This window comes from Sylvia atricapilla, chromosome 6, assembly GCF_009819655.1.
Source record: "Sylvia atricapilla isolate bSylAtr1 chromosome 6, bSylAtr1.pri, whole genome shotgun sequence".
Lineage (NCBI taxonomy): Eukaryota > Metazoa > Chordata > Aves > Passeriformes > Sylviidae > Sylvia > Sylvia atricapilla.
In genome coordinates, this window is record NC_089145.1 from 33,404,364 (window position 1) to 33,421,860 (window position 17,497).

The following is a 17,497-nucleotide window of genomic DNA, read 5'->3' on the forward strand; positions in this document are numbered from 1 at the left end:
AAAGAGAAAAATCTAAAACACACATTGATAAAATAAATTTTAATAGTGAAGAACAATACAAAATGGTGAGAGTTTTGCAGTCTTGTAGCTTAGATGATCAGATATACATTGAAATATTTATCCCAAAATGAGAACTATCAAAATGGACTAAAAGCATCTGAAAACTGATTTATAAAACCTTTAAAACTGTGGGAATATTACTGCTAGTTCAATAAAATAGCCATAATATGCTATTGATTAATTGCTATTGGGGTTTTTTTGACCTAATGATGAAAAAAAATTATACAGAGGGAGGTTCTGAAGTTTTGAGTATGATCTGCAAACATTCCACTAAGCTATATGGGGAATCTGGAAAATATAAAAATTTTTGTTCAAAGGTAATAAATTAATATTATTAATAGTAAAAATATTTAGGAATATCTATGAATATATCCTTCATCCTTTAGCTACTAATAACTGCACATTTTTGCTCAGAAGAAAGCCTATATGAAACTCAACTATGTGTTATGAGCTCATTCCTGAGATTTTCAGACTATAAATTTGTAACAGTTAAAAAAACCCATGAATTATATTGAAGGTTGAGTGTATTAGAATCATGTTAGTCAGATACAATTTGTTTTCATAGTGCAAACTTCAAGCTTTTCAATTACTGTTGTCTAAACAATGCCTTTAAAAAGTTTATTCGTACTAGTCAGTTGAATTAAAGATGTCACATTGCAAAAAGCAATTTTGCCATCATTATCTAAAACAAGAGGGCTCTAGGAAGAAAGGATTATCATATATTGAATACAAAGTTCACCACCTTGCAGCTTTAATCCCGTTAGGAAAGATTATTTCTATCTAACTTAATCAGCCAGAGGTCTTTATTGCCTGGAGTATTAATTGATTTAGGTCTTCATTAAGGTCAGAGGTACCCGTGGCTGACCAGAGGCAGCCTATTAGTGTGTTGTCAGTTCTGCTTATTTACATTGACTGAGCCTAATGGTGGGTTGTGTCACTGTTAGGTCAGGGGGTCGCTGAACCTTTTGTGCACCCTGACCTGCTAAAGGGCAGCAGTCACTCAGACACCAAACTGCATTCATAACAAAGATTTGACTGATTGCATATTGACTCCTTCCTTCCAAGAAACGTGCATTTGTGATTTAACTATTAGCATTTGCCACAGTATCTGTGGGTGAATGTTCGAGATCCCTCTGTTAGAAGTTTCCAGCAAGTTTTGTATTGTCAGTTAATCACTAGCAAGCTTTAATGATGCCAGCAGGAACAGTTTCATAAACTTTCTATAGTTGCTCTTGGCCTTTAATAAAAAAAACAATTCATAGATATCATATTACTTTTTTTTTTTCTTCCTAGGCAACAATAATTGCAACTTTTTCTTTCTAATTAGCAGCTTAAGTTAGACCTCAGTCAATTAGGTCTGGTTTTCTCCGTGTTTCTTTTCATGATACATATATATATTTTGGAGATACGTTGTGTCCTTTTGGTAACTTAGAATACTGTTAAAAACTATTTCATGGGATAGTAAAAGAGGTGCCCAGTCAGTTCTTCTGACTGTTCCTTTCCATGATACGGTAGATGCTTTCCTTCTTTTCATTTATTCCTGATAAATGAAAGCACCTTAGGAAAAAAAAAAAAAAAAGCTACTGTACAGATTTCCATTGGTATAAGCTGTGCCCTAGGTCTGAATTATCCCTGCAAAACAGCTACACTGTGAAAAGTAGTAATTGTCAAATAATCTCTTAGCTTTCTATCTATGAGGGCATGCATTGCGTCCTCTGAGGTTCTGATTGTCCACAGACCTCCCCTGATTATTTACAGTTGTGCTGACTGAGCAGAACAGCTGCTAAATTAATTTGTTAACTTACAAGGTCTCATCTCTCATTTAACTTGCAATGATACAAATGAAAATAAAAAGAGAAGAAATATGGAATCACATGAGGCCCCATTTATAACCTGCCTACTGCTGTGAAAAAATATTGGAAATAAATGTGTGCAAGTAAGCATATCAGCAGTATGAAGCTTGAGTTTTTATGGTTGTCTTTGGATCAAGTCTCTATTTAAATTTTAGTGCTGGAAATATAGGTATGGTCTGCAGTGAATATCAAATCACTAATGAGACATCTACTGTATACATCTGGATCCTTTAAGGATCAATATAGATCCTTTATATTGTAGTTTTGTTTCTTTGCTGAGTTTCCTGTATAATGCAAGTCCGCCAGCCTGGATACACTGTGAATCTATACCCTGAAAGATCTTCTGTTATCCTCCTAAATGCTCCAAAAAGATAAACTGTTGCAAGGTTCTAGCAGGGTTTTGCAGAACACTTTCACAACACAAGTACTGACACCATACATTGTGACAGCTCCTCTTGTAAGATTTCAGTACTCTGAAATAGATAGTATGACGACTTCCCTGATTTAAATGCCTCTTACTCTGCTAACAATTTTCTGTATAATACTTCAAACATTCCAGAGACAATGTCTTGAAATCTGTTAAAACAGTGTTTGTACTGGTTTGCTGCTTTGTCCTTGCTGATTATTTATGCTTGCTTTTTGTGACTGAGTCACTGGGAAAGAGAAGAGCGATGCTCCTCCTCCTTCTCATATTCTAAATTATGTCCCCCTGAAATACAGTTGGTGCAAATCTGTGGCCATTTTTTTTATCCTTTTCTCCTCTTTTCCCCTTGTATCCACCCTTCCATAACATGGTGGCTTGTTGGGAACATTGTTTTTCTATTAATTGCATCTTAAGATACAAACAAGTATGTTAGGAACAGAGGGATTTTTTTCAATTGATTTTTAAAAAACTCCGCAAAATTCCCACTGAATCTCAGCCAAAAGTGGTGCCAATTTTGCTCAAATCCTTCTGAGATTTTTTTATGACCTTGCCTATGACCAGTGGGGCTAATTGTATCAGAACTGTCCAGGATACTTTAAGAAAGTGCTATCTTGGTCTGTATTTCAAAAACACTGACAGATATTTTATCGTTAATTAGTATTCATATTATGTCTCAAACAATCTGTTCAAGAATAGGGGAAGTGAACTGGTTGAACAGCTCTTCTGTCTACCTAATAATTAACATGGGTGATGCATGGAAAACCAGCAGCTCAACAGGGGGGAGAAAAGGAAGAAATACCATCAGTGTGATTTTGTTGGTGGTGGTGGTGGTTGGTTTTTGGGGTTTTTTTTTTTTTTTGGTAGAAGTGTAAACTACCTGCATTGGAATTTTTGATGAATGCATGGATTTCACTTTGCAGAGGTGAAAATGAATGGTTTGCTTTAAAAACAAACCTGTGCCCCTCTGAATCATATCTTTCTGAATTTGTTTCTCATCTTGTCAGTATGCCACTTGGTAGCTGGCTGGACTCCCTTGTTCAGTGGCACATATTTTAAAATAGCGCTACAAAAAAAAAAAAAAAGAAAAACCATTTGTTCCTGTAAACCAAAATATTGCTTTCATAATTTTTCCCAAATTCAGGATTATATATAACATTATCAAACAATATTTCAGGTATTTTAAATCATTTAAATAGTTGATGTGTGTCAGTTGATATATTGTTTCCTCTGCCTCCTCCCCCTCTTCAGCTGCTAATCATAGAACTTGTATGCCAAATTGTATAAGATACTCTTCCAATAGTTACATGTGTGAGTCTTTTGTGAGACACAGACAGTTATGAGGACAGATTTGGAGTTGCATATGGGTCTGTCACATGGTTTGATTGCCATGTCTTCTAGGACACAGATTTCTTTTTTAATTATTCTTAATTCTGAGGATTTTTTACAGTTTATACAGTAAGTTCTGCAAAATTCTTCTGAAAGATTCCTTGCACAGTCCATTTTCTCTGTCTTTACTCCTAGCAAAATTTTCCTATGCTGACTTCAAAGCTGCTTACGCCCACCTTACTTCCCACTTCTATACTTAGTTTTCTTTTGATAGTGAATAAAATTTACTGTTTCACTGATTAGGAAATGCACCAACATTCTGGAGAAGTGCAGCATAAGACGATGAAAGGTTTTGATATTTACATCGAGATTTTATAAAAAAAATCTTTGAGATGTCTGAATAATAAGAATAAATGTCTCCTTTGCTGGCTGCTGTTTAAAAAAAATAAATAAAATAAAATAAATTAAAAAAAAAAAAAAAAGTAGGTCTTCAGAGTGTTGCCAGGAAGATTTTGGAAAATAAGCCCCAAGTAACTGCATTGCAGTAGTAAATCTGGCCACCCATAAAAGTCCATTTTCAAAAGGTAACCCATTTCTTTGTTCAGGTAGCATCTTCAGCATTTTATTTGCAATTTGCTTATACCTTCTGGTGGAATATAATCATTTTTTGTTCATACACAGCTATTTAGGTTTTCTGCTAATATATTTTTAAATTAGTTTACTAAAGAAAAAAACAGTATTTTTAAATTAGTTTACTAAAGATGTTACAGATATGTACTTTCTTATGTGGTTTTATATAAAACAAAGCTTAAGACATAGAAGATTAAAAAAATAATTGAACCAAAGATGATGTGCATCATCATTCAATGGAAAAGAAAACAAGAGCATATTTAACCATGTTGGGCATCAGTGTGATCCAGCAACTGTAACAGTCCACGTCAGATTATTCTTTTGAGCAGACACATGCATCCATGCATTGTCTTTAGACTGGCATGTTTGCTTTGTTTGTAACAAATGATGGCAAAGAACAGCAGTACTATTGAAAGAAACTAGCTGGAAGAGGGAAAGGTTCTTCCCTTGTCTTCTGTAAACTCCCAAAGTCTTATATGTACTTGATCTGATTCTCTCCTAGGTTGGTGATGTTCTTTGCTGTGCTGGGCAGATTGCTCTGGTACCTTGCACGATGCAGCTTATTAGTGGTGGCATACACACAGAGGCCGGCCTTTCCCTCCGTCATGTTGGGAGAGTCCTTCAAGCCATGAGCCAGAAGACTGCACTCCACCACGTCATCACAGCCAGCTGCTATGTGACCGACAGCAAGAGCATTCCTATTGCCCGCTCCGTATGGCGGAAGAAGTTAAGAGAATGCAGAAAGGTAGCTACCATATCAATTTTCTTCTTTCTGGGTTGTCTTTTTTCCCTCTCTAAGTGTTGCAATAATATCGGAATTTTCGCAGTGTATTTCAGAAGGGTTCAAGTAAAGGTTTGCTTGAGCTGTTATGTTCTCACTTGTAAGTGGTTGTGCACAATTGAGAAAGAGAACTGCTTAATAGAAAGTTATATTCGCCACTAACTTTATCAGAATACCCCAAAGCATTGTGTTAAAGAACTCTTAAAGAACAGTCAATTTCTCTAAAAAAATGTGAGCAATTCCTCGTTTGAATTACTTCTGTCCATATATTTTTGCATAATGAGAAATGGGCATTTTCCTTCAACTTCTTGTCAGTTGTTCTGTTTAGGATTTTTCCCCACTTGCTTACAAACAATATTGTTATGATAACTGAGTACTGCTCGTTGTTGCTTTATATTCAGCTGAACCTCTAAGACTACATCTGAAAATGCCTGTCTATTGGTTTACCCTTGATTAACAGCATAATAATTTGCACAGTGATTTATAATGATGCTATAATAATTCCTGATTTGCATGTGCTCCTTTACTTAAAATGGCCATGGAACACCCAGGCAGCATTAAAAGGTAGTGGCCACAAATCTTGTAAATAAAACATAACTTCTCCCAAAATGTATAGAAACCAAATGCATAATTCTGTGTAATTTAATATAGCTTAGTAATATAGCCTAATAATTATGTTCTCTGCACTAGGTGAGTGTCTTTCTGAATAAAGATATAGACTTCACTTACATGATTATACATGTCCACTTGACTTACTAAAAAAACCACTCCTAAATAGCATTTATTATTCCTCCAAAACCAGATTCAGATCCAGTATTGAAACCTAATTGAATTTGTTTTTTTTTTTTTTAATTAAATACGCATTTTTGTTCTGTGACCAGTTAGTAACATATCATGACCACAAACCCTCTCTGCTTTCTGATTTGCAGTATATATAACACCACCAGGTTGGTGGTGTTTGCCAGTTCTTTGAAAATTATCCTTTATCCATATACAGTCTTTTATGTCTTCCAAAGTTGCTATGCATACCAGCTACTCTTTATCAAGTCTTGTGTTTCCTCTACTTACTAACATGACTAGGCAGTACTTCATTTTTTCAATATTTTTTTAGCTACCTGAAAAACACTGATGAAGTTGCTTACTTTTGAGCTATCACTGATATCTGTTCCATGTCACTTTTTGGTTGTTCAAGCCATAGCTTAAAAAATTGATTGTTTCCTACATGTACTTCTGAGAAGGGATAGCTGCCTGACAGTTTTTAGGAATTGTTAAGAAAAACATCCTGCAATCAGGCAATCCTGTAGGATGTTCATCAGTCTTATGCTGTGTTTATCAGATCATAAATCAGTAATGACAGTATCAGAAGGAAAAAAAAATTAGATAATATGTGGCACAACACCATCTAAAAATGCTTTGGGAAAAAAACTAAATATAAATGGAAGTGAGATGTTATTTACAACTGCATGTTCTTGTTTCCATAATTTTGTCAATAGGAGGTTCAGATAGAGGAATTAATTTTTTTCCTCAGGATATGCATATTTTTTGATTAGTAGGGGTTTATGTACAAAGTAAAGCAGGCAAAAATACTTACAAATATTTCTATTACAAGGAACTAGAGAGGGGAATTACCCTGCCCTGAAAATACAGTTGTCCTGTTAATGAAAATAGAGATTTTGTATTGAAAAATTATAAATTTTTCTTCAGTTGTACTTCTTCCTCAGTTATTCGATAGCATCCATGAAAACAATTAATGAAGTTTTTTACTTTGGATTTACTTTGGAGCAGCCTTCCAGATCCTGTACGATACTACAGGGTTTTTTTTTTCCTTCTTCTGTGCCCATGCAGTGCCCACCCAGGGACGCCAATTCTCCGGTTTGGTTCTCTTTGCTCACCCGAGATTCAGGTGGTGGTTCAAGAGAGTCTTTTGCCTCTGAAGGCTCTGAGCCAAATGCGAGAATGAAAGAGAGTCTTCAAGATCTTGTTTTTCTTGATTTCTCGCGTTGTTTATTAATTGTTATCTTACAATGTTCTCTGTGCCCAGCCGAGGTGTTCTGCTGCTCGGACACAGGACAACTCCCCTCCCGATGGGAGGTCACAGCCTCTTTATAGAGATAATTACTTGTGTCTTATTTACAGTTATGTGCCAACACCTCTCACCTGTACTAACAGGGTCATCTCCACTCTGACCCAATCCCCTTAAACTACTTTGTGCCATTGTCGCAGCAGGAGATGGAGGCCAGGGGAGAAGAAGAAGAAGAAGCCAGGGGACCAGCCTAATTCCTCCATCTTGTCCCCCCTGTACCTATATTCTAAAATCCAAAACTACAAAATTTTCCACCTGGTGATACACTACACTACTGTCACACCTTTGTGGCCTGTAATGCTTCTCTCAGTGTTAGAAGCCTTTTTCCACGAACTGAGATCAAAGCCTGTGTCCTCCTGGGCTCTGTGCCAGGCAGCCCCCTGGACTGGCTCCACACCCCCCTGGCCAGGATTCAAACCCTCTTGTTCGGGTCCCAGTCCTCTCTACCAAGGTCTGTGACCTTCCAGGGCATCCAGAGGAATGCTCTGGACTCCAACAAGATACAGCCTTTCTCTGTGGAAGACAGAATGTGGTAGCCTTACTCTGAAGGCATATTCCTTACCAGTGTGGTTTTGTTCAGGTTTTGGTATCCCAGTGCTACTACAGAGTTCTGTTGAATACCATGACACGACATAATGATCTGTTTTCACCAAGTAAACTAAAATTTGCCAGACCAAAAGTATTTTATATTCTTTATTTTAAGCAATGGCCAAAGGCCTGAACCAGTAACAATTTACAGATTACTTAATAAGAAATGGTTTCTCAGTTGAAATTGTTCTCCTTCTGTCATCCATGAAAAAAGGAGTTTGTTTGTGCAAATAAAACAGTTCAGCTAAGGACTCACTTTTTGTAAGCTATACATCATAAAACATAGAATTAATTATGCTTTATAGATGGGATTTAGACTGTATTTCTGTTCGATGAATGTTCTAGATTTATTAACAAAGCAATGGTATATTAAGATAATTGTATTTAAAATGGTGACTAAATCATATGCATCAGAACTGCCAAAGGTGTTTTTCTTTAGAGCATGAGAAATTTAGCATTCTGTCATGTGGTGATACCTGATGATCATCTTCTACATAAATAATCTGGTTCTGCAACTTCCCCTGAATCCTTCTTCATGTTTGATGGCAGTAGTAAGTACAGCAGAAAAAGGATTATATAATTTGTTTAGGACACCAATAAATTTGACCTAACAGCACATAATAAAAAGAGAAGTATGAGAATTGTTTTCTGGATATGTTTATATAGCACAAAAGATTTACTTCTAAGAGCTGGATGTGGACATGCAGTTGCTCAAAGCTTCATTTGAGATAAAGCCACAGGGTCAGACACAATTAGATGGAATTTAGCAGACTTCTTGTATATTGCCAGTGACAATTGTCTTTTAGGAACCTTTTGAGTTACAAAGAGAAAGATCAGTTATATTTAAATAAATATAAATATTTCTTAAAATTTAGATAAATTATAAAAAAAGTGTATTTCAGAGTAATCTATTTTTTTTCCAGAGGAAATATTTCATATCTTATTAACAGAGAAGTGGTTCTAGAAGGATGGGAGGGGACTGTAAGAGGGGGAGCAAAGAGTAGCAGTAAGCAGGCTGGGCCCCCTAGCAACTTCTAAATTGTTTCAGTCACCCAGCCTCTGGTCCCATCCTTATTCAAGCATCATTCCTTCCTTCTTAGACAACTCCTTTCTACTCCTGTCATCCCTCACTCCTTATGGCAGCTCAGTATCTGTGCTCCAAGCATCACTCCTGCAGCCTAAACCCTACAGTATAACGCCCTGAGCCTCCCTGACCTCCAGTTACCCACAGTTATCAAGGGCTGTGTCCCTAGAGCTGGAATCCAGCCCCTGTTATTCTCTCTTTTTTCCTCTATATATCCCTTTGACTCACAGCATCATAGGAAGAGCCATTCGGGTGACAGAAGAAACAGAAATCTGGTGCAGGCATGTAAGGTTGTAGTAGAAAGGAAAATTACAAGTGGAGAGGGAAGGATAAGAAAGCAGCCTCACCAAGGGTTCACTCAAAAGAACAGAACATCACCTAAATCACTGGGCTAAGGATCTTTGGATTGACATTTTGAATGTACATAAGAGAGATTTCCTTTGTTAAAACTAAAAAGGTATTGCAAAAATCAAGAAGGAGCTGAAAGTAGCATTTAATTCTGTAGTGCATAAAACTGCCTTTTTTTTTTTTCTGGAGAAATTCAGATATAGTTAAGGAAACAGTGGTTAAAATCAAAAATAAAAAATAAAATAAAATAAAATTAAAAAAAACCAAAACAAAACAAAAAAACCACAAACAAACAAACAAAAAAACAACCAACCAGAGGCTGCAAAAATAGCATAAAGACAATTATGCAAACAAATAATCAAACCCAAAACCTAGGAAGACTTCTTGGAATTAACAAATACAAGTGCCAGCCATCATCAGCTTTCTTCTACCCTATTATTAAGTTACATTCCTTCCACAGTTTCTTTGTGATTGCCAGGCATATCTAGGGACATTTCAATATTCTCGAGGAGATAAATTGAGGGACCTTCTCCAGCATACCTATTAGCAGTTGTGTGCTGGAACAATTTAGGTCTAATCCAGTAGTTACCATTTAGGGGCTTTTTGTCTTCTTGGTGCTTTTTTTTAAGTAGCCAAAAAAAAAAAAAAATTAAGCTTATAGCATTGCTAAAACTTTCTGGAAGAAGAACTGACAGTCTTCCAATTAAGTCTCATCTTGTGTTTTTCTTTACTTCACATCTTTTAATGACAGTGTCATGTAATATGATGATTTTATAAGCGGTTTTGCTAACTCATTCAGCAGAGTAATCAATAGAAAAAAATAAGCCAGATGGGTTGTAGTCCATTTGTATTGGGTAGGACAGATGGCATTATTGATAGATGGAAATATTCCAAATAATTATTGTATAATGATATAACAGTGACTGTGCCTGCAAAATTTTATTAATTTACTTTATGAATGCACTTTATTCAGTAGGGCTTGAGTTGTATCATTTAGACAGTACTCCCAATATATTTAGTCGGGAGCTGAGTCTACACCCTAACTTCTTCTTCCCCTACTCATGGGCTTTCCACACAGAGAGATCCATGCAGTATTTTGTTAGAATGTTTCAAGTGGTGGATTGTACTTCTGCCTATAAAACAGATTCCCCTGGGCTAGCTGAGGTGGGCAAGGTCATGATTACACTTTTTTTCTACCTCTGAATGCTTGTTTTTGCTTTCTTTTGTTATCCTAACCAATACAAAGAAGAAATGTGCTGTGCTGTCTCAAGATTTCAGGCATTCCAGCTTGCTTAACTGCTTGGTTTTCCTCTTTTTATATCTTGCTAGTCCCCAGCAACACTTGGTATAGCTAAGTTAATAAAATGTATAATTTCTGATAAACTGTGTAATAAATACTTATTTAGACTGTTGCTATTCAACTGTATAGTCAATGGAAAAGTACTATAAATTAATTATTTCTGTGACATGAGAGCACATTAACTTCCTAGCAGAAAAAAATTGAGGCCATTTGCTGCTTTTGAAATAAATTTGTTTATAAAAATGTCTGAGTGCTAAAAATTAGTTTCAATTATTTTGTTGGATGAAATACATAGAAAACTTGGAGGCAGATTTTCCAGAACTCTCTGAAATGTTATCTCTATTTTTTTGTTAAAAAGAAAAAATTATAGGGAAATACTTTAGTGTGTTTAGTACACCATATTTTGTTAGAAACAGAAAGTTTAGAATTGGTTGCGTTTGTAAGTGAACCCAAAATATTGGTGAAGGGATATTTTGAGACAGTGAAAACAATATATGTTTTTAAGATTAGAGGACAGAGTTACATAGAAGGGTAATATTTAATGTGATATCAACATGGATTAATAGCACAAAGGTATTTCTATCTTTTTTTCTTAAGCAAGTCATTTTATACATAGTATTTTTTTCTTAAGTTCTGATATCATAGGTCAGTTCCCCTCCAAATTCTTATAATAGGCAGCTGCCAATGTATTTTCCATCCTCAGTAATGAAAAATCTCCTTGGTGGAATACTTCATGTGGCATAAAAAAAAATGTATCTTTTTATTTTCATAACACTACTCACATTTGAATATTAGTTGTCCGGTACTCTCCCACCAATAATTTTCTGAGCAAACATACTGCAAACTTTAAAAGTTCACCAGCCCATCTTCTTTTGATAGAAGCTTTCTTCTTTTTTTATGGTAAAAATTCAGGATGAATGGCTGTGATCCCATGATTGTTTCAAATCCAGCAAAGAGTGCTGCAGTTGACTTTCATTCTGTCAGGAATGCCAGTCAGGTTGTTGACAATGTGTGTCTTAATAGTGTGTAATGCAGAAGTGATGGAAAAAAGATTCACAGTGTTTTATCTGATATATATTGTGAATGGGTTCCACACTTATTTCAGCACTCGGGTAACTTGGTGCCAAATTTAAAAATTTAAATTAAAACCTTTTGGACCAGATTTAAAAACTGTTTAGATGTCAAAAGATGAAAGTACACCCAAACTAAGGTTTTTTTTTTAAAGATATCTAAGAGCAGTCATCTAGGGCACTGGGCCCCTTCCAGGGAGCCCCTGCATCGTACCTTCTTTGACACTCTTGTAAATACCATTGGTGCTTTCCTGTATCTTTCCACTTTGCCTTACAAATAATGTACAGGTCCCAAGTTATAAACAAGTTAAATCTTGAATAAGAATCTGTCTAGCTACATGCAGTTGTTTCCTGGAGTAATTAGTATGTTTTCATGGCAGTCATTTAGAATGGCATCATGCATCTGTAACAGCAGTCTGTGAGTTGTTCAGACATTCCTGTGCTATTTGAAATATACAGACTGTCATGAATTTAAATAAAATTCATGCATTCTCTAACATTTTATCCTAAGTACAACAGAAGTAGCTTATGCTCAAATAGTGGAAGTTGAAGATTTTTCTTGCTGCAAAGGATTGGACAAAGGTTTAAGATCCTGTTTTACCTATAGAGAAAATGACTATAAAACTTAAGATGGAATACTAAAAAAACTTCACAGATTTCTGTGAGAAGATACATATTTTTTTTTCACCATCCTGAACAGATGTTTCTAAGCCAGTAAATACTCAGGTACACTTTTTTGTCTAATATATTATATATAATGGTTATTATCTTTACTTAATGCAATTATTAGATTTCCAAAAAGTGTTGTAAATTTTGTGTCCTATAGATAATACTGTCGGTAATATTAATTTAATTCATCTGCTTTTACCAGTTTCTTGAACAAAATATTCAAAATATTTGTAGTAGAAGTAAATAAGTATTATAAAGGTAAAATGACAGAACATTACTACATTTACATTGCAGTAAAATTTCACATAGGTTAATTAATATAATTTGTGATATCACCAGAAGAAAAATAAAAATTTTTGAAAACTATTGATGAGAGCCAGTACCTATGCCTTATCAAAAATTCAAAAATAGGAAGAATATGCATGTTTATGTTTCCCCTTTTTTGTCACATCAGGTTTATAACATCTGTTTTGCTACTAGATGCTATTTTGAATGTTCCACAGTTTGATGTATAAACCCAGGTTTCTTTTATGGCCCACGTTCAGAACACAGTACATTAAATTGCGCAGTGCTAGTGTGTCTTTCATCTCATGCTTAATGTATTTCATTTTCCCTGCATTCAGATTGGGCAAAGCTTTTCTAGTCATTTGAAGCAACTGTAATGAGAATATTTAACACAGGTCAAATGCAGATAGTGGAAATCCAGAGGTCCTTGGAAATAGTTTGCCATTAGACACTGGACAAGAACGGGAGGTGAAAGGTTTGCCACTTAAACTTCTTCTTAAAAGAAGATTACGATATTCTATTTGTAACAATAGCAGAGCCTTAATAATGTTTAAAAATGAGTACAGTCAACTAGAAGAACATGACTTTATCTAAAGCCATTTTTGGAAATGGAATATATGTGTATAGAAATCATATAATTGCATAATAGTCTAAAGATTATGCATAAATTTAACTTGTAGAATATATACAAAAAATATGAACAGTAGAAAATAAGAAAGGAGAGCATTTATTCTGTGATCATTTGTGGAGATATCTACAGATATAGTCAAATCCTCAACTGGTGTAAGTCAGCCTAACTCTGTGATTTTCCATGAACTGATTTACACTAGCTTATTTGTCATTTACAGGTGATATATCCATGCATTTGAATGTTATTTTTCAGGTAGACAGAGTGAAGAAATGCATGTCAAGTTATTCAGGGTGGTAAACAGCCTAGTTCATCCAGGCTGACTGATCTTCCCCTGCAGCAGTTCCCTTATAAGACTGGTTTTGAGTGATTCTTCATCTCCTTTGCTGAAAACATTAATTCTGTTTTGAGCCTGTCACTTTTGTGCTAAGCGAGAGTGCATATATGCATCCACTGTGCGCTTAGGCCAGGACCTCTGGTCACAAGTCTCATGTGTGATGACTGTGAAAGCCATTAACAGTTTCATCCCTGAAGCAAGTACCTGTTGTCACTGTCTCATTATAGAGGGGTGAATGCCATTTTAGTTGAAAAGTGATCAAGGTCCAACTTTCACTCAGAAAACTTCTCTATTAAACCATAGCCCAAATTATATGTAGGATGCTTTAAATTCCCACAACGAAGGATAGAATTTGAAGGTTTCATCACCTTCAAAGTTTTTTTGTTCTCCTTTGGATGAGGTAGTCCTGTTGATCAAGACTGAAAGAAGAGCCATATTACCACCTCAACCTACATAAAGTCTTATTAACTCGTCCTTCCTAAAGCTGTAGTAGGTTAATCTCTTTCAAACCACAAACATCCCTTCCAAGTTACTGCTTCCAACAAGTAGTTGGAATAGTCAATACTAAGTCTTGGTCTTTTCCAGGGAGGGCATTTTAATTTGTCTTGTCAATGTGAGCTCTGTAAAAATCAGAAAACTCAGACCTCAGAAACTAGTCAAACCTACATACTGAACCTCTTCCCTGTGGGCAGTATCCTCTTTGTTGTGGTTATGCAGGACCTGGAAAAGCATTCTTGTTGCAGGAAGGAAACTTGCTGTTGAATAGTGTACAGGGTCTTCCTGCATCTTCATAAGAGCCTCTATGATGCTGTGTTTTGGATTTGTGACTAACATGCTAATGTTGCACATTTTCAGGGCTTTCAAGACTTTTTCCCAGTCACCATCCTTAGAACAGACTGGGCAATAGACAAGAGGCAGTCAAGGGGATATCCCAGATCACATGACACCATGCTCAGCCATAAAAATTGTAGAATTTTGTCTTCCAAGGCATCTATTCCCCAGAGCTTGGCTGGCCATCAGTCTGCTGGTAGGAGGAGGTGAAGGACTGCCTTTGCATTGCTAGTTTTATTATCTCACCTGCAAAAGTGTCCTTACCTCAGCCCAAGACTGCTCTCATGTTTGCTCTTCCAGTTGTCCCTCCCATCCTGCTGGGGCTGAGGGACAAGCAACTGGCTCTGTAGAGAGGAATCTGACTGGGACTCAACACCTCAAGCCGATTCAGCAAATTATCACTGAAGACAAATTCCACAGTTAATGAGGAAAATTCATACCTGTCCTCCTTCATAAAGCTTCAGTCAAAATTAGAGCTCAAAATATCATTTCTTCCTTTTGAAACTATGCAAGAATCTTGTCTCTGTTCAAATATATTAATGATCTTCTACTATCAAAAAACCAAAAGGGGGAAAAAAAAGAAATTAACTCAGGAAAACACCCTCGTTCTTCCAATGGATGTACTTCTTTACTATTTTATTGTATGACCCAAGGGATCCCTGCTAAATTTCAGCACTTGATTATCCATATCTCTAGTTCTGTGTGCTGTTCTTAATAATAATTTCATTTCCTTTTCTTTCTCCTCTTCTCTGAAGGATATTGCATTCAAAATTAATAATAGACCTTTTATTTTCTTAATTTTAAAAGTCAAATTAACCAAAAAATAATTTATGCTTTCCTGTACTCCATTTTCAAAAAAGCACATAAGACAATGTGAAAGTGAGCTATCATATTTTGAAACCTCTTCAAATTCTTCCATAGCAACAATGAGCAGTGCTCCCTGATCAATACCCTGTTACTTGCATGCCAGCTAGCAGTGAATAATCACTTTCAGTTTCTTCCCTGTTTTTATTCAGCTTCATTGATGAAAAATAAAAATGCATCCAGCTGATATGGTACCTGTTCACTTCTCATCGGTCTTTCGGATGTAACACCATAAACACAGATGGTAACACTTGAAATATAACTTTGATTTTATTTTGAATATTATTCAGTGTTAATAATATGCAGGTCTTTATGCACTTATAAACAGTACTTTTATGGAAATACCCTGGCCATCTTCTGTAGGTGACCAAAAAAGTTACTTTTGCATGTACACACACACACACACATATATATATGTATGTATGTATCAACCAAGAAGCAAGTCTTAAAAAGCATAATGTAACTGTTAGTTGAAGAAAATACTAATTGTCAACGATTTTTAATTAAGATGGTGATTTTGGTAAAGGATTGTTGTTATTTGTCAAATGAGTGTTAGTGGGGAGTTGCAGATAGCAACTCAGTAATGCACAGCCACACAGTCTCTCTGTGCATGTTCTGCAGAGCTACATGGAGGAGATATACTCATATATAGATTTTTCTGCTTCCATCCTCATATACATATATATGTATATGTATATATATATATATACACATTAAAGCATATCCATGGATACATATTTGTATTTTTTCTTAGTACAACAACTTTTAACGAGGATATATATTAATACATGTCATTTAAAGGCCATTTACTGAAAACCTTCCATTCTGACCTTCTGTACATGGAAGGTTACTCACCTGCCTTCAGGAGTGTGAGTTAAGATCCCATTATATATTTAAGTAGTAATCTGAGAGACATGTCTTCGTGTTCAGAAGAACAGATTTGTGTTCCGTATAGCTCATCCCAGTGACTGCTGAGAATGGCTACACATTTAACTAAAACTTGGCTTAGAACTCATAAGTTACTGTGAGTTTCTCTCACAGTAGGTCTGGCTGGAGTGGAATTAATTTTCTTTACAGCAGCTCTATAGTGCTGTGTTTTAGATTTGTGGCTAAATGTGTTGATACGAGACCAATATCAGCTGTTGCTGGACAATTCCTGCAAGAAGACTTTTTCTTTCTCCTACTTTACCCATACCCATGCTGGGGTTTGGCAGAGCTTGGAAGGGACATAGTTGAGACACTTGAGCTGAATTGACCAAAGTATTGTATTGTATTGTATTATATATCATATAGATTCATGCTTGACAACAAAAACTGGAGCAGGGGTGAGGGTTTTTCCTAACCTTTTGGGCAGCCCCATATAGTGGATTTTAAGAAATTCCCTGAATTGCATCATCTGAGCTTGACTTCCGTAATACTGAACTGGGCAAAACCCAAGTTCCAAACTATATGTAGGACATTATTGGTCTATATAAATGGCTTGAGTTAAAATAAAAGGCATGTAAAGTCATAATAGTCTTATGCTGTGCCATCTAACCCACCTTCTTTTGCATTCATACCATATTCAAAAATGAAAGTAACTGACTGGTGTGTTGAAAACAATACTTGCCTCAAAAATATTCATATACATAAAATGGAATGTAAATGTATTTTCCAGTACAAATTTATGTCCTAAAAAGCACCACATTCAAAATGAAATTGCTTGCCAGTTGATCAGAGAGATAGAGAACCTCAATTATGAGGAAAAACAGAGAGAATTGGGATTTTTCAGCCTGGAAAAGAGAGGGCTTTGGGGTGAGCTAGTTGCAGCTTTCCAGTACCTTGAAAGAACTTACAGTAAAGATTAAGCAAGACTGTTTACAAGAGCATTTAGTGCCAGGGCAAGGAGAAATGGCTTCTGATTGGAAGAGAGTGGGTTGAGATTTGATATTAGGAAATAATTATTTTTTGTGAGCTTGGACTGGCAAAAGTTCCCCATGGATATTGTGGATGCTCTGTCACTAGAGGTCCCTTCAAGGCCTGGCTGAGCAACCTGGTCTAGTGGAAGGTATCCTTGCCCTTGGCAGGGTGTATGGAACTAGATGATCTTCAGGGTCCCAACTTGAGCCATTCTGTGATTCTGTGAAATGATTTTTGAATTCACATCTTTATATCATATTGTTAATCAAGGTGGCTACCACAATTAGAGTGAGCCTGACAGTGTAAGTTTAGTAGTGCAAATAGAGTTTTCAAACTGTTTTTCTTCTGCTCCTTGCAGCATCAAAATTTTCTTCCTTGCATTCTATGAAATTTAATTTCAGGTTTGACAAGAGTAGCTAGTGGTGCTATACATGTAC

General features: G+C 35.8%; 1 protein-coding gene across 1 annotated transcript in view; it reads left to right on the forward strand.

Annotated features, from left to right (window-relative positions):
- Window positions 1–17,497, forward strand: part of DPH6 (diphthamine biosynthesis 6) — a 195,876-nt gene that overhangs the window by 128,401 nt on the left and 49,978 nt on the right. Inside the window, exon 13 of the mRNA XM_066321445.1 lies at window positions 4,796–5,038. Within this exon, the coding sequence (XP_066177542.1) occupies window positions 4,796–5,038 (243 nt within the window). The remainder of the gene's footprint in view (window positions 1–4,795; window positions 5,039–17,497) is intronic.